Here is a 25,898-nt window from a genome sequence, read left to right as displayed (position 1 = left end):
TATGTATGTATGTATGTATGTATGTATATATATATATATATGTATATATAACAATAATTTCATTGTTTACAGTACAATTTATCTCCAATCTTCAAATACTTTATTTACTTCAGAAATGAAGGCGTCATGCATAAACCTTAAGTATTTCATTACCATCAATCACATTTAAATTTCTATAAATTACTTTAGAAAAATGTCAAGATTTCCAAAAATGAGAAAATATTAAGAAAATCCGAAAAAATTCTTCACCATCACAGAACGTGTTAAAACAATAGTGCTCGTCCAACTACCACCTGTTCTAAATTATTACTAATAATTTAGACTTAAGTAAAATTATTTACACTGACAATTTTACCAATAATAATAATTTACGCGCCCATTCGAAAGTTCCCAGAATTCTAAACAATTGTCCCAACGCACTGCCAAAAAACGTTCAAACCCGGCACTGTTGGGAAAAAATCTCGGTCGAAATGTCATCACGTCGAATCCCTAGAAAAAAGTCGAGATCGGTCGGTGAAGCGTATTCGTCATGATGCAGAGAAAAGAAAAACAAAAAGAACATCAGAAACCGAGTGCAGACAGTTGTTAAAGATCAATCGAGAGCGAAGCACTTTCTCTCGTGAAGCAGCTCTTCGAGTTCCTTCGTCCAAGAGACTGAAAGCGATTGATTACAGTGTACCCGTATATCGTGTGGTTCATCAAAATTAGGAAGGGCAGCTTGCAAAATTGTAGCACGGTTTTTATTGAGGTGTAACTGTACCTCTTACGTGAACCATCTTGGGCAGTTCTGGCGGAGTGAATGTGGGGGGAGGATGGTGGTCGTCTGTAACAAACCACTACACATGTTAGCTACCCTAACTAATTATCTAAGGCCTAATTGCTACGCTATTGCTACCACTGGCCATTCCTATGCTTGCGCTTGAATCGATCAAACTTCAGCTCCGTTCCAGCCTTTTATCGACAAGTATAACAATTTTCAAGGATTTTTCTCTTATTTTTGAAAACCAACGATGCGATAAATGTTACTTCGCTTAATTAACTTAATTATCCTTATTTTCCTAAATTTTGTATATTCTAAAGTTTGGCAGCTTCTCCGAATTTTGCATTTGCCTTGGATGCCATGTTCCAATTGCAAACGCTTCAAGAAATATAAGGATTATTCCATGTCCATGTCAAATTGGCTATGAAAATGAAGACGTGTGTAATTTCCAAGTATTATATATACAATATCAAAGATTTCTATAGATATAGTATATAGTGTCTACAGGACCTATAGAAAATTTCTATAGGATCTATAGATACTACCTGTAAGATATTATAAATCTCTATACGAAATACAGTGCTATATGGCTGACTCTATTTGGGATTCGGCCACATATTCTTTTCTTTTCCAAAAATTGAAAAATCCAAAATTTAAGGAGAATAATATTCCTCTCAGCATCTCTATTCAACCTTAAGTGATGGAAATATAATCGAAAAACGCACAGAATCTAGCTAATTCTCATATTGGACATGGAATAACAGCATCAACGTCTTTGGCCAGAAGGGAGCTGGTTCTAATAAAATTATCATTAATATTCTAATGAAAAAGTTACTTTGAAATCTACCGTTTCGAATGCTGACCGTGGCAACGCGGACGAGTGCAGAAGTAAAGGAGGCACGATTTAACGCACGATATTAAAAGAGAAACAATCTGTACATCATGAATCTCCTCCGCGTTGTACAGATGTAGCCTAAAGTAGTGGTGAATTATATACAAGTTGTCATAATCAAATACAAAGCACTGTGCACAGGCGTTACTCGTTTCATGCTGACATTCAGGGAGGCAGAGAACGGACTCGAGGAAGGCATAGACGTCCATGGCTGCTTGATCCAACATGGCGGACAAGAGCCATATCTAGCCGGTGCCTTTGCCTCCGGATGAACCGTGTGTCGCTATCGTACAATAGTGAGTGCCATGCAATAGTACGTGCTTAAGGTGTGAATATATTTACTCGATATTGCAAGTGCAGTCTCTGACAGATAAACTCGTGCGACAGATTGAGGGAAACTCGACAGAGTGGCCGAAAAAAATAGGGTGCTACCGTGTCAAAGCAGAGTTACAAAGGGGAAATCGTTGGTGGTGTAGAACTGGTAGTGTGAAACTCGTCGTTTGCAAAACTATTCGCGAGTCGAATGCAGCTCTTTATCTTGTGAGCACTTTTCTTTTGCCATTTAGCGTCGTTAAGCCTCCTAATACATAAGCTTAACGGAATACGGAGCTTAACGTGAGAGGGAAGAGTGTCGCGCGTGTATAAGGCCACTTTAAACGCTGTTATGTACATCCTCGCGTTCTCCATTTCGTCGTACCTGATCGACTTCTTCGATTTTGATGTTTAGGCACGCATGTTTAGGCATATGTACATTCAGTGTGTTATTGATAAAAGAAAATCCTTTGACCTTCGAGTCCAGTACGTTCTTTCTAACCCTCTATAACGTCGTGTGATTTACTTGTTTGTGCTTTATGCAATATCTAAATTTGGCTTTTCAGTGGTGTCATCGTTTGTTTTGTCATTGAGTTGTTGTTCTGTCAATTTAATTGTAATTTTTTACAGTAATTTTTAGAGTTTTCTTCTTTTGGTTCGAGTAAGTGGTTTCGTGGACTTTGATGCTTTGATTATAATGGTAACTTTTGTTACAGTGTACGATTATAGAGGGTTGCTTCCTATTTTTATGTTTATTTTGTATTTTTTGGAAATATGTTTAATCGTTACCAGTGATTGCTATGAAGACGAAGTGTTTTATAACGTTTAAAAATTTCTGAAAAATGATAAAGTCTTTAAAAGTTGTAATATTTGTATGAATAATATAATTATACTTGATTCAATAACATGATTATATTATTATATTACTATTTAAATAAATAAATATATTATGATTTTTGTCAACTTATCTTTTTAATATCGTTAAGAAATCACTTTAGAGAGATTTGTATATTTTTGCATCTATTTGATAGTACTTGTTGTTCTTGGATATTTTTAAATATATTATAATATATTTTATTTCGTAATTTCCTGTTCAAAATTTTTTTTTTAGTTCAACATAGAATGCAAGAATATAGAATCTTTTTTAGTTATTGATTTGTTTGTAAAAATTCATCTTCATAGTATTTTTGAAAATCATTAGTAAGGATTTTTGGAAATTCGATTAATGATAATATAATAATAATATAATTGCTTTCTTCTTTTCATTTGCAGTATAAACAATACTTCATACACGTGTACTTATTATTCTTAGTAGAAAAATACCCATATTAAAAAAGAAAAGGACTGTATCGAAATTTATAAATTTACAAATTACATCCAATTATTGAATATTTTATTTCTTCGTTTTATTTATTAAAAACTATTTAATTATGACTCGACATTTTCACACGTACACGTGCACAATAAACTTTACTAATTGAGCTGAAAAAATTTTTTAAAATTCCTAAAATCACTCGCAATGAAGAAACGAAGTAATTACTTCAATTTCTTCAAATATAATTTTAACACCAAAAAAGAAAAAAAAGAAGAAACTAATATATCCACAAATTATTCTTTTCTTTAAATACCTTTCATTTATGAAATTACAATACTTATGTAATTATTATAAATTTCTTTCTCGAAAGGACAAGGATCTTCCTTTACAAATTTATCAAACATTTATAAAGACAAGTCGAAGAAAAGAAAAAAAAAAGAAAAAAAAAAAAATATACCAAACCGACATATCAGGAGTATGGTATAATACTGTAACGATAGCGTGTAGTAAATCGAAGGTGCCCATAAACATACGGATAAAGCATACGTATTGTAATAATGGTGACCATGTACAGCCTACTTCTTACGTATCTATGCCTTATCAGTACAGACTCTCGCGGCAATGTAATAACGTATGCATACATATGTACATAAATACTGATTATACACCCGCTCTATATTAGACTTACTTGCATACGAGAAGTCTTCACCTAAGTAGAAGTAGAGGACGAAGAGAAGAAAGTTCAAACAGATAGACACATAGAGAGTTAGTTAATATCTTTCTTGATGTTCCGGTGTACATAATGTGTATGTGCACGAACCCGCGGGCACGCATGTATGAATAATCATATAGGGTGAGCTGTGCGTGCGTGCGCGCGCGCGTGTGTGTATGTGTGTGTCTATGTCTGTGACGATATACATAGATATACATATATGCACGCATGTACCATAGATGAATTACAGGTGAGAGTATGATCGTGTTAGGCTCCGATGAGCGGTGCGAGTGAAAACTGTCCATTGATTTTTCTTACCCTCCTTCTATTTTTCTACCTTCCGTTTTACTACACGAGCACATCGCTCACATTTTCACTTTTTTCTCAGCTTTCTTCGTATTTTTTTTTCTTTTTTCTTTTTTCTCTCTTTTCTTTTCCTCTTTTTTCTTTCGCAAGGTGGACGAATGTTGGATACAGAACAGAGATATTTGTTTCATGGGTTATTCGTGGTTTGGAAAGTAACAGGGTTACGCGAGCGATTAGTTAGGAATCGTACATCGAGTTGTGTCGCAGAAATTGTATTTGGAATTTTAGAATTTTGGAATTTTAAAATTAAATTTCAAATTTTTAATCGTTGTCGTTAAAAGGCTTATCAGTTTACAAATTTTGATAAGGATTTTACGATTTTGGAATCTTTCTTCGAAAAATATAATTTCCCCGAATTTCTATTTTTATTTTTGAAATTTTTATAATTTCGTAATTTTGTGTCTTAAAACTTTCAAGTTTGTAATTTTTACTAAAAATTTCTCACTTTCCCAGTTTTTAATATAGAATTTTACAATTCTTGATGTTTTACCAAAAATTTTGCAATTTTAAGTCTCCCTCTGAAAAGACTATTCTACGATTTTTATTAAAAATTTTAGTTTTATAATTTTTATACAAATTTAGTACTTCTATACAATCTTGATTAAAGATTCTCCAATTTTTATCTCCCCATACAAATTTTATAGCGCTACAATTTTGATTAAAGTTGTTAAAACTATATAATTTTCATTACAATTCTGCAATTTTTATTTAAAAATTTGATAAATCTACGATCATTATAAGATGTTAAAACTACAAAATTGCCATTTTGAAACTTTTCTGCAACTTTTATTAAAAGCCGTAATAAATCTACAATTTTCATTAAAAATTTATCAGCTTCCAAGATTTCAAATCTAGAAATGTTATAGTTTTAAAATTTTCACTAAAATATTTTACAATCTTACAAATTGCATTTAAAATGTTACAATTCACTGATAAAGAAACAGAACAGTCAATTAATTTGCAACTTAAAAAATTTATTTCCCAAATGTTACTTATTTCATTATCAAAACGCTCACTGTCATACGCGAAAACTTATGAATTTCATTAACTTCTAATAAAAAGATATTCAAATTCTACGATATAACCCATGAAACAAGTACCAATAACTGAACCATCTTCATGATCACCACCGAAGAAATCACGATCGAGTGATTTGAATCATCATAAAATCGTAAAAATGTGCGTGACGACTATCGAGACCGTCGATCTTGAATAGCTCGGTATCAAAGCATTCGATTAGCAGAAACAATCCGAATTTAGTCGTCCTTCCTACTATATATGAACTATATGAACGGAGAAGGAAACGTTCCGGTTCACTTGATATTTTCTAAAACTCGAAACGACTTCGATACATGCCTTAACACTTGTTCGTTCTCTATACTCTGAAATAAGTAGACGATTCACGAAAAATCCGTGATACGAACGATTCTCGATACGCGATATTGCATTTAACGCGATTAACGCGATATTAACCACTTGCGGTGGCAAGAAATTCACAAACGCGTGTGCCAGAACGGTCCAGTGTTTCTGTAACAATTGCCTAACGACGTGTGTACCACGTCGTTGGCGATTCTGTGACAAAAGCATTACGACGTGTATACCACGTTGTTGGTGATTCTGTGACAAAAGCATTACGACGTGTCTACCACGTCGTTGACGATTCTGTAACAATTGCCTAACGACGTGTGTACCACGTCGTTGGCGATTCGGCGACAAAAGCATTACGACGTGTATACCACGTCGTTGATGATTCTGTGACAAAAGCATTACGACGTATATACCACGTTGTTGGCGATTCTGTGACAAAAGCATTACGACGTGTATATCACGTTGTTGGTGATTCTGTGACAAAAGCATTACGACGTGTATACCACGTCGTTGGCGATTCTGTGACAAAAGCAATACGACGTGTGTACCACGTCGTTGGCGATTCTGTAACAATTGCCTAACGACGTGTGTACCACGTCGTTGGCAATTCGGCGACAAAAGCATTACGACGTGTATACCACGTCGTTGATGATTCTGTGACAAAAGCATTACGACGTATATACCACGTTGTTGGCGATTCTGTGACAAAAGCATTACGATGTGTATATCACGTTGTTGGTGATTCTGTGACAAAAGCATTACGACGTGTCTACCACGTCGTTGACGATTCTGTAACAATTGCCTAACGACGTGTGTACCACGTCGTTGGCGATTCGGCGACAAAAGCATTACGACGTGTATACCACGTTGTTGCCGATTCTGTCACAAAAGCATTACGACGTGCGTGACACGTCTTTCCAGCGCAAGTGGTTAACATTCGTTTAATATTTTCGAAAACGCGATCGTCGAGGAAATATCAGGATATCGAGGAACGACTTCTTCAGCACGGTCATTGACTCTGTCATGAGAGTGAAAAACCACGCAATGAACACTAATTCTAAGATACTCTAACAGAAATGTAAAAAAAAGGAGAAAAAAAATTGAAAAAAGAAATAGACACGTCGAATAGATATAGTTAGATATTGAACACCGATGCAAGATTAAGTTAGAAGTAGTGAAAAAATCTCAAGGCAACCACATCGCGCGAGTTTGAGCCGATTAATCTTAATAATTCACTCACAACAATAACCATCGAGAAAAACACTTACATACCTCCAGAGAACTACATTCAAAACGACATCGATAGAAATATAGTAAATAGTAATATCTCAGTTGCAACGAAAAGAAGAAGAAGAGAAAAAAAAGAGAAATAAAGAGACATCACATCAAATAGGAATCCAAAAACACTAACAGTAGTCTACTTTGAAACCAATTATTATCGATTCAGATGAAATTACACAAAGTAGCACAACGAACATGTCTATATATCATATATAGTCTAATTTTGAATGAACAATTAAACACCGTGTAAACAACAGTTATCCAATAACTATGGCAAATATCGACCAAACGTTGTGCTCTGTTAAAGTACTCAAACATGGACAACCAGTTGGTTCTAGCTGTTAGAAGCTTCTGCAAACTTTCTTATCCAATCATCACGAATCTCGGTTACATATTTCCTTCTTCTAATCGATACGTTACCGACATGTATCGTGTAAAACAATAAATCATTCAACGACTATGTATCTCAAATCGTTAATCTCGTCGAACGAAAAATGATCAAATGATCGGATTAAACGATCAACGAAAGGAGGATCTTTATGCGTCTGACCTTTAAATCGATTATGCTTCCAACGATATTTCGATCATATTACCACACAAACATATATTTATCACTACTATCAAATTGAATTTTGAAAACGAGACGTTTCAATTGTCAGCCAAGTCTCGAAGCTCGAAGCTGCATCGTTTTAAAGGTCTCGTGAAACCAACAAACTGTTTTCAGAAATAAAAATCGATTATACTGTCGCGTGTTACTTAACGATGGGGATAGGCTAAGAAAAAAAGAGAAAAAAAAGAATGAAAGGAAAGAAAGAAAACAGAAAATAAGGAATGACACGTGGAAGACAATCTACATTCGGGGGATACATACTTGCTCTTCCAACCACTTGAACAGCTCGTACGCCTTTCCGGAATGTGGCCACTGCCCGAAGGGAGGAGAACCAGAGCTGTTAGTTGTTATACCAAAATAACGTGAACCTAAATGCGTGGGAGGGCTGGTGGTAAAAGGTGGAGGAGGATTCACGCGTAGGACCGAAGTCTCCATCGATGTGTCACACAATCATCGTCAATCGTCTCGTGAGACTTCATTTTGACTCGACTTGACTCGACATGAGAGCGTATCAAAGTCACAATCACATCGAAGTGTATTAAAATGTGTCCTCATAAAACTCGACATGTATCTTGAATTTTTATAGAATTGCATTCAGCATGGAAAAGATCTTAAAAAGATCTTGGATCTATGCTACGAAATGTGACAATCGACGGAGAAGCTCAGGATCGATGCTATATCGATCTAGGCCAATCGTTCCGAGTCACTCCGGTCCAGTACAAGGTTCGGGGCACAGAAAATACACAGTAGGTATGCGACCCATGTTGAGTTTATACAGTGGTCGATGATACTCTTTCAGAGATATTCTCTTATGTTTCTAATAAATATTAAACGCAATTGTCGACGTTATTGTTGTGATGTCGGTGAATGATATCAAATATGCGCAACATGTGAGGGGAGAATGAAGTATTTTTAATCGGTGTGTTCGATAAACCCTGGGCATCGATTATCATCATCCGTGTAAATTTAGAACTAAAGGTGCTTACACCGGTGGCATTCACTTGGAACTCATGTTCAACTACGATGTGACGGGTATGCTACTATACAAATGTCATGGTTAGAAGTCATTTCGATGGTTCTTCTTCACACATACACAGGACTCACGTAGATGCACCTACGTGAGTTAGTCTCCCTCTCTAGTTAGAGGATCAGGTAGGTCTGAGGTCTCACGACAGCCTTTGACACTGCTGCGATATACGTTTCCTCCATTTTGCTGAGACATTGATAGACGTATGGTTTACTCTGATAATCATTGGCAACTGTTCTCAAGTTGTCTACGAATACTTAATTTTACTCTAGATCGTGAATTTTATAGTTTATAGACTTTTCTCCTTCGTACGATAGTTATATCCCGCTCTTTCGTAAGATAACCTCCAAAATCTTGCTAGTTATTGCATGGAAGAAGTAAGTAAGCATAGTTTCGGTTCTATCTAACATCGGTTAGTTTTAACAAATAGATAGGTATTTCTCTAGGTGTCGATCACACGAAAATTGCATGTGTATACAAAATCCAAGTCTATTTTAAATGCTGTTAGTCGTTTTAACGTCTAATCGGAAAACAAACTCGTTTCTAACGCATGCATGGTTGAACTGTATCAGTAGTTATGTGTTCATCAATGGTGCAGAAGTTGGTTTAGAAAAACGTGGTAGGCAAAGATCTCTCAAAAGAAAAAGAAAATTCCTTGATGCATGAAATATAAACAGAGTGATTAAAATTATTAGTAGATCTGACACACTGCATCGAAATGCGTTTGCAACCAACTGGATAAGCGCTATTTAATAGTCGAGTTGACATAAATAGAAGAGAAGGAAAGTTGTTTCTTTGTAGATAAACAAATAAAACGTTATTGAATCGTGATAACGATAAGCAAGAGAGATATCGTTTGATAAAAGATATTGCTATTTGATATATAAACTGAAACGTAGAAAACTTTATGTCACGTATTTATTAACAAAATTTAATAATTACCACTAGTTGGAAATAAATTAAAAGGATAAAAATCTGGAATCATAGAAGAAATATAACAATGTAAAAGACTATATAGTACAATTGAATAATTGTACGTTAACTCACTTAAGAAGATCAAGAGAATTTATTACTACAATCTAATAATTGGAAATAAAATTGAAAACTAAAAATCTATCTTGTACTTATTATTTGAATATAAAATATCAAATGGAGAACAGAGCAAATTTCCTATAATCTATTGTTATACATAATAATACTATTATTATAAGAAATGCAATCTTTGTGAAATAATAATCACAAAAATGTTGCAACATTCTTTCATTTGCAAATAAAATAAATTCATCGATAAAAGTTAATAATTAAGCAAAATTTCAAGTATCCATTCTATGCTTTACACGTATACCAAAAATGATCTGCAAAAATGAGAAACAAAAATATCAAATATCTTCAATATGTTCTCAGCAGACTCCTCGATGTCTAACCGATTCGTGATTAAAATCAATCTGCAAACCAGTTGTTCGATCAACTCATCGTTACTCTTCGAAATCGAGAAAACTGCTCGAAAGAAGAAAAAAAAGTAGGAAAAAGAAAACAGTCAATCAGAGTCGTGAACGTGGTAAAAATAACGAAAAAATTGTTTCATGTAAGCACACCGAACAACGTTCAAGAAAACGGATAGTCATTGGCAAGCCTGAAACGAGCAAATCTTTGAATCAGTGAAACGTAACAGCCAGGAACGTGTAGACACAGAATATACGACTTGATAGAACGTGCTTAGCAAAATTAGCATATCTGCAAAAGCGACGACTTCTCGTGAGAACTGAAGCAATATCCCGAATTAAACGCAATTCTGTACACATAAACGACGTGTAACGATCTTCGTCCAGCTTGGATTCGACGTTGCTGCTTCGTCAGAGAACAATGATCGCCAAATGTTAGCTCTAGCAAAAGCCCAGCGAGAAACAATACGAATGGAACGATGTCAAAGTATATAAAACGTTCAAACGCAGGTACCGTGGTGTAAGTGCACGTGACGGTGAATTATTAAACATCGAACTTGCATCACTGTTAAAAACAACTGTTTGCATCACTTACGCCATCTTACCTAGTTAAACGTAAAATCAACTGAACTCTGCTTGAGTCAATCTTTTATAGTCTACACCGATACCCGAGTATGTAATCAATATCACGTTTCTATAGCTGATATACACGCCTATTTCTGAACGTTGACTCAAACAGAGAGAATTTGTCAGAATAATGAACCTTTTCACCATACGTTGCCCCAGGAATACTTTTGAATCTGTAATTTTCTTTAGAATTATTCTGACAAAATTTCGTAGATACTGTTCGACAAAGGATGTGCATTGGGATGAACAGGACGACAAGGAAGGTACAAAGACGCGTACCGTCGAGGTAACTGCTGTAGGCAGTGTTTCCTTTCACCATGCCAGTCTGCATCATCATCATCCCCACATCTGTAAAAATCGAGCGATCGGCCCGGACACATGTTTGTCAGTAAACACGCAGGGATATTCTACTGAGGTTACTGGAAGATGGTTATAGGAGGAGCGCCGGTTAGAGGGGCTGGGCAGGGAACCAGAGTTAACGAAGTGTATAAGATCAATTTAACGTACCAAATATCTTACAAATTACCATTGAACTTTGACTGCATGTTCTGTGGTTAGACATGAAATGGAAATGCCATGTAAACATAGGTTCAAATATCTTATTCGCTGTATCAAGTATTCAGTTGTTTGGTCAAGTTGTAACACAACAGGTATATGGTACTTCAAAGCCTTAATATCACTGTGCACTTTTAATTGTATATACCTTGCAATTTGAAAGGTACGTAATCATATGTAATTTCATTTTATCTGCTGACTGCTGAGCTGTTATATTTCATCAGTATATAATTGCACTGGAATATTTTCAGACCAAGTGCTAGTCACTGCTTTGCAGATTACTGTAAAAGAACACGGTAAATTATAGCTTTTGTTCTTATAAGCAAATAAGATCAGGTTATAGAAGATTAGTTATCTATGTTCAAAGTTATGCGTTACATTTAATATTTTGAATATTATTTCTTTCTTATTTCTGCTTTAATTAACCTTCAATGTAATTGCGAGTAGTAAATCTTTAGTATTTTGGTGAACCTATATTTATATGAAATTTCCACCTTATCTTTAATCAAACAACATGTTGCCAAAGTCATGTAAAAAATCTTGTTATGCATCCTATATACTGTTAGGTTATAATTCACAAATTCATACATGAAGATATGTAAATAAATTAATGTCTTGCTTTACAATTATACAAGGCATCATCACAGACAAATAATTTTTCCAGTAAAGATACCATATCAAATTATAGTACAATAGAATTGCGATGCAACAAATAATATAAAGTAAATATTATTTACTTCTTAAAGATAGTTAACAAATAAAATTAAATTTCCAAATAAAATATCTAACAGATGAAGAAATTCATTTATGAAACTTATCATACACGTATGAATTCAAAAATAATAGAGCTATTTTTATTATTGGCAAATTTATTTTCAATCACAACAAGATATTATCTCCTACAGCCAGGACAAGGGGCACTAAATAAAGGGCATAAAAATAAACTACAAAGCTCCTCAAACATTGTTTACCTCCGATGTATCTGAATTCAACCTCAAGTTTTCTAGCAAATTTTAAATGATCAAACATAAAAGTCACCGCATAAACCAGATAAAGAAAAAAATTGATAAAAAAACGTTGATTGCCCAGGGTTTAAGATTAACATGATGGAGATTGAATCTTGTACAGACCTTTTGTTCAGATGACCACAGATGAACTGAATGCATGTGTGAGTATGATACATTGTGTGACATTATGTAAACAAATAGAGTTGCAGATCATGTTGAAAACGGAATTCATAATTAAAGATATACGACGGTAATTCGTTGTACCCGTTATAGAAAATTCCATAGAAAAATCATTATCGTCAAAGTACCTAAGGAACGATCCGCTTTCACAACAGTGTGAAACGTTTCGACAACGACGGGGTAGATGGCGCTGAAGATACGCGATTAATTCACGATCGAACCTACTAACCGACAGAGTTTCATCAATGACAGCTGGCACATTTGAAAGTTCTCACACGATCGAAGAGAGAATAAGGTAAATAGCGATAGTGAGTTCAAGAACTGGAGGAATAGATAGAATAAAAAGTGATAAACAGATAGACAGACAAATAGACAGAAAGATAAAGACAGGGGGCAGGGGGTGGCGAATTCAGGGTTATTAAACAGAGAAGTAGAGAGCGAGTGAATTTTGTACGAAGCTGTCGTATCATTAAGGCGTAAAAGTATTCGAATTTGGAAACTAATGCATGCAAGGCGAGCGAGAAGGGCACACACTAGAGTGCAGACTAATTTCCTCGATTGGCCAGGTGGACATGCGCCAACTGACAGAACTATAAGGGGGTACATATCACGTGTGTATCAGTGGTATTTCATTTTTCACGTCACGCTATTCAAGTGGCAACCAAAAACATTCGTTGATTCAGCCTCGAATGATCAAATTATCTTTGATCGAAGCTTCTCATACCGTTCACAGGAATACGTGAACAGCTGTCGGTAATACAGAACCGAATCATAAAGTGTGCAGTTAATTCGGCATTGTTCTAGAATATCGACTTTGCAACACAACGATTGGAAACACGACGGAACGAAAATAAAACCGTGAAAAACGAATAAATACCCAACTGTAGCATCGCAATCGCGTTGAACAGTGTCTCTGAATGAGGATTAAAGGTGCAATCATCTCATCGCCATTGTCATCGTCATAATCATCATCATCACCGCCTTGGCGTATATATGCAAGATAATGGTTAAAAACTCGAAGGCATATGTACACATAATTAAGACACAAAAAGACAGAAATATGCAAAGAGGCAATGATTATAGACAGAGAAAAGAGGGGACGAAGATTGAATAAAATATAGGCACGAGGGGAAAGAGAAACAAGAGATTAAACAAGGTAAGAGAATAGAATCAATCGTAACGATCAGTGTTAATAGAAAATAAGAGTTAGAGAAATTAAGTTTCTTTTCAATTCGTACAGGTTAGGAATCACAGATGAATGCGAGAAAACGGAATAAAGGAGAAAGAAGAGGAGAGAGAAGAAGAGAGAGAAGGGAAGAAAGAAGTGGAGTAAGAAGTGGAATAAGATGTGGAGAAAAATTGGAAAATAAAGTGGGGAATGGAGAGAAAAGAAGACGTAGAGGAGATAGTCATAAACGAGATAGTAAAGACTAAGCGAGCGAGTGTGAGACGTTACCTAAGTCCCGGCCCCAGGAGCGCTGCTGCTGCCCCACTAGATCATATATCACAAGAGGATGGTCACAACCATGTCACTTCGTTAATTGTCGCGGTAATTACTGCTACGGCTTTCAGTGGCATAAGGACACAGAGAAAAAGAAAGAGGAAAGGGCGAAGGAATCATGGACAAAGAGAGCTTCCTGTGTGATTCGTCTGGTCTTATACGTTAGTCTATGTAAAAGTCGTTAATCGTTTGCGAGTCACACGAATTTCCTTAGCTTCGATCCGCATAGCTGTAACTGATCTTGGAAACTAAGATCGAACAGTGTGTGATTCGCAATATTTTCGATACATTTAGCGCGCTCTATGTACACAGAGAGATGTAACGTTAATTATTATATTTATATAAAATAACTTCGACAGAACGGAGTTTGTTCAATAAGAAATTCGATAGCAGAGAATTCAGTGAGAATTAAAATTTGTCATTAAGGGCTATCACTAGACTAGGAAGACTTACAATTTTTGCACTTGCACTTCTTGATCAGAGTTTCGTCTTTAATATCCTCGTGGCATGCTTTGCAATAGAACCACGCCCTGCAAATATATACATGCAACGATTAGTTATATTTTATTAACTTTTAACTTTATTCTTTTAATTCTTTAAATTTACGGTGATTGATTATACTTCGTGTATGGAAAATGATTAATGCAAAAATTTATTTTGCTCTTTTTAACAGTGCTCATAAGTGAGAAAATTATTACTGAGTAATTTCAAGTAATTTTATTTATTTTATTTATTTTAGTAATAGATTTATTTATCAGAGATACGAGTTTTCATTATTACAATGCAATATTTTATATATTTTAGTTATCTGAAATATTCTACATGATTGAAACAATCTTTAAGATGTATGAAAACATTTATATTTTATACATTATTACTAACGAGATGAATTTTTTAAATAAGAATTTTAACTTGTTAGCTTAACTTGTTTCTAAAGCAAGATTTGGATAAGGTTTCTAAAGTAATGATTTTCTAAATAATATTCTTATAAATTTTCGTGAATAGTATTGCAATGCAATTATAAAAATGTAATTGAATGTAATTTGATGATATCTTGGTGATATTATTACAATGTAATTATCTAATTGGAGAGTAATTTAGACTAGATTTAGACTATAAAAACTACCTTCTAATATAATTTCAGTGGTAATTCTATTAGAAAATCTCAGTAATTTAATAGTAATAGTTCTATGAGACTTTATTAAAAATATAAAAGTTTGAATTTACATCGATGAGTGAATTATTAAAAGTTCAAAAATATCGTATTCTCTATTGCAAAATTCTCATTCATTTAACCCGGTTAAGTGATTATGATTGCACATCATGCGTGATCACCTGTCCAGGTATTAGTGTATTTACACAATTTGTGCACATATATTATATAAAGATACTTACTTCAGAAAGTACTATTTCTATTAAAAGCATACACGAAATTGAAATAAAATAAAACAAATAAAACAAAATTTTTTTGGAATATTACTTTCTTTTTTATTAGCTATTCATTTATTGAAATTATTCAAATTGATATAATTTCATTGAAAATTTTTTAAATTCTCTGCAAGAATTATTTTTTTTTTTTTCTACTAAGATGCTACAAACCATTTTTATAATTTCTAAGTATACAGAGTTGAAAAATATCTATAATAAAAATCTGTTCTGAAATTAATACCATTTTTGTCTCAAATTATGAAAAATACAATATCTCAATATAGCTTTTCTCTACTTTTCTGCCCAGTAATTAAAATGCAAAACTAAAAATTTTGTTTTTACACAAGAATTACTGTATATCTGTACTTTGTGCTTAAATATAGTATGCAGAATTGACATCGATTAAAGTGGTATATCAAAAATGACGGACCATATTATTTGGTTTATTAAAAATCAACATTAACTTTGCCAAAATCGGTCGCATATTTTCAGCAATTGCAAAAATAGAAAGTCTGAAATAAGTTATTTTAAGCCATTTGGTAGCTTTAGCACTGATAATGTCGCTAAACCATGTTTTCAAGAAAATGTTTTCATAAAAAGAATTTATTCTTACCGTTTCACTTCGTCGGCAGATTGAGCAATGAAGAATCCCTGAGTATTTGCTACGATCTTGGCACCACGTGGATTAATTGAAATCTTACTGTCGCCACCTCCTTCGCCCTTTATCTCGATTGCCAACAGCAACAACTTCAACTTCGTGAAGCATAACCTAAGACGAAGTTTTGCATAATATTCCATGTTTTTCGATAGTAATAGTAAACGATATCGTGGGTTACTTTTACTCACAAATACGAAACATTTACACATAAAGTAGTGATTTCAGAACAAAATATACATAAACGAGTGCTCAACAAATAAGGCAAAGCATATATATATATATGTATAATATCGCAAATTAAATATTCCAGCATTGAATTTTGTAATTTAAGACGCGTAAAATAAAATACAATAAATATTTCGAGGAAATTCCATCAAAATAACTTAGAAGTACAGAGTTACACGATGTGAATAAAGTAGTTGGTAAACTAAGGGAATAATATTTATATTAATTGAAACTATAAGTAGGAATTATATTATACATCCTAGATATTACACATAAAGAATGATATCAAGCAGGATAAATAATAAACAAATGAACATGTACATACATGTGGTATTAGTTAAATAAAAACTTGAAATAATCAATTAATATTTTAATCTAAAATATTACTGGAATTAATAACGTATATTTTTAGGTGTGAGAAATATTGTAAAGAGTAATTTTAAATAAAAATTAACAAATATGTAATTAATTTTATTATATTAATTACATGTATTTCCTTTAATATGTATAAAAATTTAATAGCTAAATATGCATTTTTAATTCTAGGTATGGAATTATTTTTTCTCTATTTATTATTCTCTAATGAAGTAGAAATATTCTACTAACTTTTAAATAAAATTTATTTTGAAATTTTAGCATTCTTAAAGTGAAAATATATTAATTTTTAGGAAATTAATTTATTGGCAAATTTATATTTTCATAATAATTTTGTTAAAAATTGATATATTATAATATATATTATAAAAATAAATAAATTAGAAAATAAAAGAAATTCTTACTTTTAAGACCAAATTATTACAGTATTTCTCACACACTAGAAAATGATCGGTATGTACATAATAATTATTAATATACACTGAAACATGTATGAATATCTATGTATAAATATGGGGACACGAAGGGGAGAATTACTAACATTAGGACAAACGCCATATATTTGTAGGTATATACATATTTTCATCTACCCCATAAGCCATGGGTTTCCAAATACCAGATCTCCATTGATTAAAACAGAAAAAATATACCGACTACCAAATTTTCTTTCTAACAACGATACATTTCGTATTTAATAAATTCAATTATCATATTTTTCCTGAAAATGGTATTTGAAAATTTCTGGCAAGTTAGTAAAAGTTCTATACGAATAGTATACAATGTTGGTTAGAGCGTGAATAAACACCCACAGCATTACAGAGCGTTTTCAGAATGCACCTCGTGTGATTTTTATTCGTTACAAATTTCAAAATTTCCTCAAAAATAAATTTGTTATATTATTTACTCGTTAATTCGATCGATAATTTTTATGAATAATTTAAAATCCATTTGCAAGACGCTCTGTTCTGCCACCTCGGTAAGAAACGAAATATCAAAGGGGCATGCAGAAGCAAGCATTTGAACAAACGTTAAGTCGAGCGATGTTTAAGTTAAGTATGAAATTATTACTGTCTAATAATTCGAGTCATGCGAAGATAGAAGAGATCTAGTGCTCTCTAAACTAATACTGTAATGTCCTACGCTAGTCGAAAACTCCGGAAAAGAGACCAACATACTAGTGTTCTTTGTTGCTCTTAAGCGCAACGCGTATATAAATGCTAGAGGGCGCAACTGAGTAGAGTGGCCTAATATCTAGTAGGGCTCGAACTTGGTAGACTGTATATACGTATTCTCGCACACGTAAAACTAAATCGTGATGACAAACCAGACATGTGCAATACTAACAGATAAACTTTCAGCTAGACCAATAACCCTATTTATATACGCAAATAGCAGTGCTGAGTAAAATAACCTTTGAAACGTACAAAAATGGTGCGGTCTTGCTACTCAAGACAAGAAAATTTGCGTCAACCTAATGTATTATCGATAAAGTTTGAACACTATTTTGATCAACACTCTGCGAGATAATTTCGTTCTATATTATAGTTGCAAGCAGACAGTGAACAAATTACTGTGCAAATTATATATACTCTGGGAGCATGTTTCACATGACAATTTTACAAATCGAGTAATTATGTTATACACATTTGTTCGAATAACAAGTAATGTTATTAGACAGGTTCAGTTATTTTATCAATTATACGATTCGTGGTTGCAATTCAATTTCATCATAACTATACAATCACTTTTAACACTGTCAGTAACAAATTTGCAATTGAAAAATGCTCAACACGTTTTTGAAGTATGTTTTAAATCGATATGACGAAATTGAGCTGAATTTGTGAAATATAGAACTATTCTTTCTCATTTAAGCTCGAAAGTCGCAAGGATTTAATAATGTTCAGCATTGACAAGTAACGGTGCATATAACAAATGTATAGTGCAAAAATCAGATAAAATACTGCAATGGAGTATAAAAACTAACGTCTCTAAGGACTGAAAAAGTATCGTATAATGTGCTACGACAGCTGCATAAACAACAGTGTATACAACTTATCACTGATGTATCGAATGTGATGGTTCAATATCCAAATCTCTGTATTAATAAGTTTGTAATGTACCAAAGAATTTAACTTCAATTGAAAAGCTATCGCTCGGAGCAGAGGAGTTGTTACATGGAGGACGGTGAAACAGACCGCGATAAGAGAAGGGGAGTCAAAGTGTGACACAGCACAGGATCAGGAAACAGTTGTGAAAGGATCGATTAAGTAAATGGAAGAGCAAACCAGAGAGATAACGAAAGGGAAAAGAATATAACGAAAAGAAAAGGTGAAAAAATAAAAAGAGCTAGTCCAAGGAGGACGAAGAAAGGATCAGGAAGCTTCTTGAAGTAGATCAGGTAGATCAGATGCGATAGGGGGGCTTGGAGAGCTGTGGACAGAGGAAGGAAAGGTGGAAGAATGGAAACAAGAGCATCGAGATAGGGTGCCATAGCCACTTTAGAGAAATAGTAAATGCAGCAGGAAAAGATGTAGAGATGGAGAGACACTTGGGAAGGAAATGGATAAATGATATGGAGACACGGAAGAAGAGAAGAATTAACCCCTTGACGTACAAATAAAATGGAATTCGAAAAATACTATTTAACCCTTTGACTGCCACGCCGAAATCACATGTTTCGCTCAGGACGCCACGGAAGTATTTTTATTATTCAAAGCATACGAAGATCCGGTCATCAATGACCACCAATAGAGAAACCGTGGCTAGTCATATATGACCAACGTGGCAGTCAAAGTGTCAACCCTTTGCATTCGAGAGGTGCCTTCCAGTCACCATTTGATAAAATTTCGAATTATTTTTTACATTAATTAATATATCAAATTTATAATAATGCAACAGTGTGCAAGGTATCGAAATTAAATAATCCTAGGTGTTAGTTATTATACGATTTCTTATTTACTGCTCAAAAAATATCATCAGCCTTATACCAGCAAATTTTTCAACTCGTATCCTTCTTCAGCCAAAAAATCGTCGAACGAGAAGGGTTAATAGTATACTGCACGATATACTGTTCGTCAGAAATAGTTTTTAAGAAACATCTCGGAGACGTCAAAGTCTATAATGACACGTGAAATGGATGACGTCTTCCAGACGTCATTGTATGTCAATGGGTTAACACTAGAACTACCAACCCAGTGAAAATGACTGGTCCCAGAATTTTCCTTTTTGCAATCACCGAACACATACACCTGCTTTAAGAATAAAATTGGTATCAACTCATATTAACTCTTTGCACTCGAGAGGCGCCTCTCGGTCACCATTTAATAAGATTCTAGTGATGAATGTTAATTAATATCTCGAATTTAAGATTGCCCAACGATGCGTGGAATATCGATGTAAAATAATTCTACGTTTTATTATTATTATTATTATTATTATTACTATTATTATTTACCGTTTCAAAAATATCGTCGACCTTATGGCAGAAAGTCTTCGAATTACTATTTTTCTTTTAACGAAAAAATCGCCATCTCGAATGGGTTAAGAAAGAACTGTAATCCATATATTCGCTCATATTCATCGCACCGCTGAAATTACTATAATCTGTGCACGTTATAGTTAGGTACCCATTAAAGACCGGTAGTTCTAGCGTTAATAGAGGATTGAAGAGAGAAAAGAAGTGGATGATATTCCAATGAGGGATCTCGTGATCTACAGGTACGTAAGTGATGGAGAAGGCTACACGAAAAACATCTGCGATAGAGTATGTGCAGAAGAGATGCTGAGAAATTGGAAAACAGGAGAGTAAGGCCACTCTGATGAGAATCTCGTGTAAGGCTATAAGAAAATACCGGCGGAGAAATAAAACGAGAAGCTGGAAGAAGAAGTAATCATCTCATAAAACCAAATAGGTATAGGGCTAATGGAAAATACAATATTTACGTGATAAACTTCTTAGTGGGCAGGAAAACAAAGAAACAGGATGGGAGGCTAATAGAGTGCTTTATCGAGATAAAAATAGCATTCGGTATGTAGGGCGAAATTAAGAGAAGCATTGAGATGTAGAAGGATAAATGAGACACTTAGGTATAGGCTGATAGACTAATAGAGGGTGAACCGATAACATCGATCATCTTAATTATGTCTATTATTTTTGGACATATGATAGAGCATCGTTTATGAAAATTTTGCGATATTAGAGGGAGCCATAATATATCAGCACTAATTAATTTTTGAGTGTACATTTTTTCAATAACTTCAGTGTAATCTCTCAATTTTTTTTTTTTTTTTTAAATGGAAGTATGTTGTATTTTGTTTTATTTTTAGGAGAATAATTATGTTTAGTAGTAGTATTGGAAATGTTAATAATTTATAGAATAGAAAAGATAAATACCGTAACATTTACCTTTCAGTTCAAATAGAAAACTTAATAGCAATAAATGTAATAAAATTATATCGAAAAATATTAACATTTTATTAAAAGATATGCAATTTATTAAAATATATCGGCATTAATTAATTTTTGAGTGTACACTTCTTCAACAATTTCCGAGTAATCTCTCAATTTTTCATTTTTTTTTAAAATGGAAGTATGTTGTATTTTGTTTTATTTTTAGGAGAATAATTATGTTCAGTAGTGGTATTGTAGATGTTAATAATTTATAGAATAGAAAAGATAAATACAGTAACACTTATCTTTCAATTCAGATAGAAAATTCTGTAGCAATAAATGTAACAAAATTATATCGAAAAATATTAATATTTTATTAAAAGATATACAATTCACTAAAATCCCCAAAAATTGTTATTGAAACATTATAGCTCCTATCTATATCATTATGATCTTTACTTCTGATTTCTAGTTACAGCTAATTATAACTTTATTTTAAATTTATAATTGATATAACAAAATTATATCGAAAAATATTAATGTTTCATTAAAAAATATACAACTCACTAAAATCTCCAAAAATTATTATTGAAACATTATAACTCCTATGAACATCACTGACCTTTATAATTTTAACTTCTGATTTTTAATTATAGCTAATTATAACTTTATTGTAAATTTATAATTGCTAGTTTTCTGTAGCTTTAAAAAAGATTACATAGAATTAAGATGATCAAAGTTATCAATTACTGTTTACACGTGAAATATAAATATAGTACCAGTATATACCAGGGGATTTTCAAGAATATGTCTTTTTTGATCTCATAATTTTTTCTGACTATAATCTTTTCAGATTTAGTACCAGAATTACCAACTTGTAATGTATACCTAAATATAACATACATAGGTAACAAAAATTAAAATCATATGATAAAAATAAGCAAATAAACGTAATTACATTTCCATCTTAATAATAATTGCTCACATTAACTTTAACAAATATTATAGTTACTATGAACGTACGATTGTATTTGATAAATTTAATGTGAGCAATTATTATTAAAATGGAAGTAATTTTAGACAACAAAAAGTCTAAAATTAAGCATTTCAACTAATATAGTGATAATTTTAACGTGAACTTTCTTATCGTAGACTCAAAGAGGAAGCTTGGAAAGTGAGCAACGAAAAAGTGAAACCAGGTGACAGCAAAAATAAAATATGGAAGCAACGGATACAGAGAATGAGAGAAAAGAAATTTGCAAGAGACTGTAAAAAAGGGAATGAAATTATTCGACGTCACTGGTAGATAAGCGTGTTACTATACCGGATGGAGGATATGGGAGTGTGAAAAATGAAAGCAAGTAAAAACGCCGTAGAAGAGATTTCCGAGGTGAGCGATGGGGTTGGATTAGGTATCTCCAGGATATATGGTGAAAGAGGAAATACAAAATCTAAAGATGAGGTTCACAGAGGGAGGTATAGCTTTGAAGATGGAAGAAAAATTGAGAGACGGTGAGAGAGATGAACGAGCAAGGATGGGTCAGAGAGAAATCAGAGACAAGTCTCTACATTCTACGAATTGGAGTGGGAAGAAAGGAAAAGAACTTATGGTGGAAAAGAATAGGCAATAGAGGGGGATACATAGAGATACATAGAGAAAGAAGATACATAGGGAAAATATGATAACTAAGTTGAAGAAGGGAGACAAAGATATATATAGGAGAAAGGAAGGAAAAACAGAAAAGATAAGAATATAGTAAAGGTCATAGGAATTAGTATAAAATAGATTTATTAGAAAATAAACTGAAGAAAAGAGGAAAAAGAAGAGGAAGAAGAAGAGGAAGAAGAAAATAAGAAGATAAAGATATAAAAATGGAACCTAAGGCAACTTAAGTTATATGATTGATAATTATTTTTAAAAAATATGAATGAAAACGAGGGAATATGGAAGATAGTTATATAAGCGAATTTTGTTGAAGAAAATTGAAAAGAAACAGGATAAAGGTCATAAGAATTAGTATAAAATAGATTTATTAGGAAATAAACTGAAGAGAAGAGAGGAGAAGAAGAGGAAGAAGAAAATAAGAAGATAAAGAATATAAAAATGGAACCTAAGGCAACTTAAGTTATATGATTGATAATTATTTTTAAAAAATATGAATGAAAACGAGGGAATATGGAAGATAGTTATATAAGCGAATTTTGTTGAAGAAAATTGAGGAGAAACAAGATAAAGGAGCTAATAAGAAGAATCTGACAAGATGGAAAAGGAGCAGAGAATATTCGTATCTTACAATGATAACAAAATAAAATTTTCAAAGTAAATATTGATAAAAACAACTGAATCGTAAAAATAACTAATCTATTTAATTACTATGTTAAGTTTCAAAATATAATTATCATATTATATAGACGGTAAGAATATTGTAAACAATAACACGTTAAATAGAATTGTGTAACCTAAGGTCAGGATATGGAAGATATTTTTTTAAATAACAAATATAAAAAAGAATTAAAAATGTAACTTAAAAATTGTTCAAATTTTCTATTTGGATAAAATTAAATAATAAAATGAATTATTTATAGACCGTCTTATCAAACAAATGACATTGTTTATTGCAAAATTATTTAACAGAATTTCTACCAGCAAAAAGGAAAAAAGAAAAAGATTTTTCTAGCAAAATACAGAAAAATATTTCATTGTAGACTTTAATAAGATGAATTAAACTTCAATATTTAAAATTTGTATGAATTTAATTAATCATCAATGATTAAATTTGATTAAAAAAATTGATAGGAAACATTTTAGAGTACTTCAGAATTATTTATAAAACTCAAGATGATATATATTCATTTAAACGATATACTTTGATATATTTCATATTATTTAAAATACTTAAAATATTAGTAAAAAATGAAAATGATAATTGCTTATGTTTATAACAATCTACTATAATTTTTTCGTAATTCAATAACTATAAAGCTACGTATACGAATTAACCGAGAAAAAATGTCAAAGAATATTTCGAAAGAAGTATATTTAAAATAAATCATGTTTCTCTGCAAGTGATGTTTATTATTGATCGTGTGTAGAAAGAATAATAATAGAATGCATAGAATTTATAGAATACATTAAGTAACGACCTACTTGGAACGGAAAACTGCGAACTCGTTCAGGAAGTTTTCTATAATTCATGTGAATGTATTACATTCGAAACTGAATGTATGCAATTGATATAAAGTAGAGAGCAGCAGGCATGCGTGTACAACGAATGTGTTTTGTTAAGAGAAGATTAGAACGCTACAACTAAGAACACACACTATAAGAAGAATAAAAAACGGAAAGAAAACCCGTCTCCATATATCCCTATAAAACATATGTGTAAATTGTTAAAAAGATATACTAGGTAAAATTGAATTATTAAGGTATAAGATCGTGAATAATATATTTCTTTCAAAATATATCGTTATTTTATATTGTATAAAGCCGTAAAGACGTCACTAGGAAAAAACAAAATACAATCTTACAGAAGGTATGCAGATTTCGACGAACAAAATACATTTTAGATATTTTACAGTAATTAATTTAATAACAAGCATGTTTTTTCATTAGAAGTAGTTTTTCAATTAATAGCGAGTATTGTTAAATAATAACAAAATAAAGTCACATTTTGTTCAAAATATTCAGCAAATGTTAATCTTTTTTTAGTATACTTTTTCATTTTAATATATTTTAATTGTTATTCAATAATATACTCGATTATTTGATACATGCTTTTATTGAATTTCAACATTTTTAATCAATGTTTCACATGCAGAATGTATTGCAATATACTGTGCAAGTTTTATTACTGGATTTAGTACACAGAAATGATGAAAAAGTTTAGTACTAATACATACGTAACAATACTAATTTATCTTGGATTAAATATTTTTATGAATCAAATAATCTTGCTATATTTAATAAGACAATCTTCATAAAATATAGGTACATATGTATTTAAATTTGAAGAAAGTTTATGTCAACTTTAATACACATAAATTTGAATTTACTGATTACTATCAACTACCAAGGTCTTCCAACTTTAAGTATTCATAAATATATATATAAATTTGAATTAGTTATATTGCAAATTTTAAAAATAATTTTTCTCAAGTGCAGACATGTAGGTGCTCTTCAAAGATACTAAATACTCACATAATTCTTTTCTGGATCACTGTACTATAATAACCCTAAGACACAACTTCATTCATCTGACATAATTTCTTTTTTCAACAAATTTTATTTGATACCCTATAAAATAAAAGAGTATTATTGTAATAAAAGGAAATAAATGAACGAATATTTGATACAATAACAAGTGACTGTGCATTGACACAAATTTTGTACAGATATAAATATATTTCAAGTTTTCGTTTAAATGCATTAATATTTAAAATCAAATTTTTCTATTTTTCCATTTCTGTGTTTCAACCGTACGGAAAAACGACAAAACGACACTTGCACGTGAAAATTCATATTGCATTGTACACCATGGTCGCGAAATCTGCATCGATCTGGCATACTACTTCTACACGCATTGTAAAAGGATTGGTGCAAAACTGTTCGAACAAATTTGTGGCGAAAACCAGAGAGCTGGTTCAAAAAACTCAACAAAACGTCACTAGTAAAAAGAAAAAAGAAAAAGGAAAAAAAACGACTTGCCCAACATGTGTAAAATTCCAAAGATACATTCAAAAATACCAAAATACCAAACAAAACAAAAACTACGCTAGCCAAAAAGATCTCGGTGGAAGAGTAAATGTTTGAAAGACCAAAAATGTAAAAACCCAAAAAAGTAAAAAAAAAAAAAAGAAAAAAAAAAAA

General features: G+C 32.2%; 1 protein-coding gene across 14 annotated transcripts in view; it reads right to left on the bottom strand.

Moving 5' to 3' along the window:
- slo (calcium-activated potassium channel slo) overlaps positions 1–25,898 on the bottom strand; it is a 229,620-nt gene that overhangs the window by 20,531 nt on the left and 183,191 nt on the right. For 7 of the 14 annotated variants that reach the window (XM_017903699.1, XM_017903701.1, XM_017903704.1 and 4 more), the window contains exons 12-16: positions 15,997–16,152; positions 14,409–14,485; positions 7,878–7,928; positions 3,968–3,988; positions 761–823 (exon numbers count right to left, since the gene is read on the bottom strand). In XM_017903699.1, coding sequence (XP_017759188.1) covers positions 761–823; positions 3,968–3,988; positions 7,878–7,928; positions 14,409–14,485; positions 15,997–16,152 — 368 coding nt within the window. Of the gene's footprint in view, positions 1–760; positions 824–3,967; positions 3,989–7,877; positions 7,929–13,910; positions 13,947–14,408; positions 14,486–15,996; positions 16,153–25,898 lie in introns of all 14 variants that reach the window. The other 7 variants (XM_017903705.1, XM_017903706.1, XM_017903707.1 and 4 more) reach the window with 4 other exon arrangements.

Source organism: Eufriesea mexicana, unplaced genomic scaffold, assembly GCF_001483705.2.
Source record: "Eufriesea mexicana isolate 0111107269 unplaced genomic scaffold, ASM148370v2 scaffold2467, whole genome shotgun sequence".
In the NCBI taxonomy this organism is placed as follows: Eukaryota; Metazoa; Arthropoda; class Insecta; order Hymenoptera; family Apidae; genus Eufriesea; species Eufriesea mexicana.
Note: the sequence above shows the minus strand (reverse complement) of the source record. Positions and strands in the feature narration are given on the sequence as shown.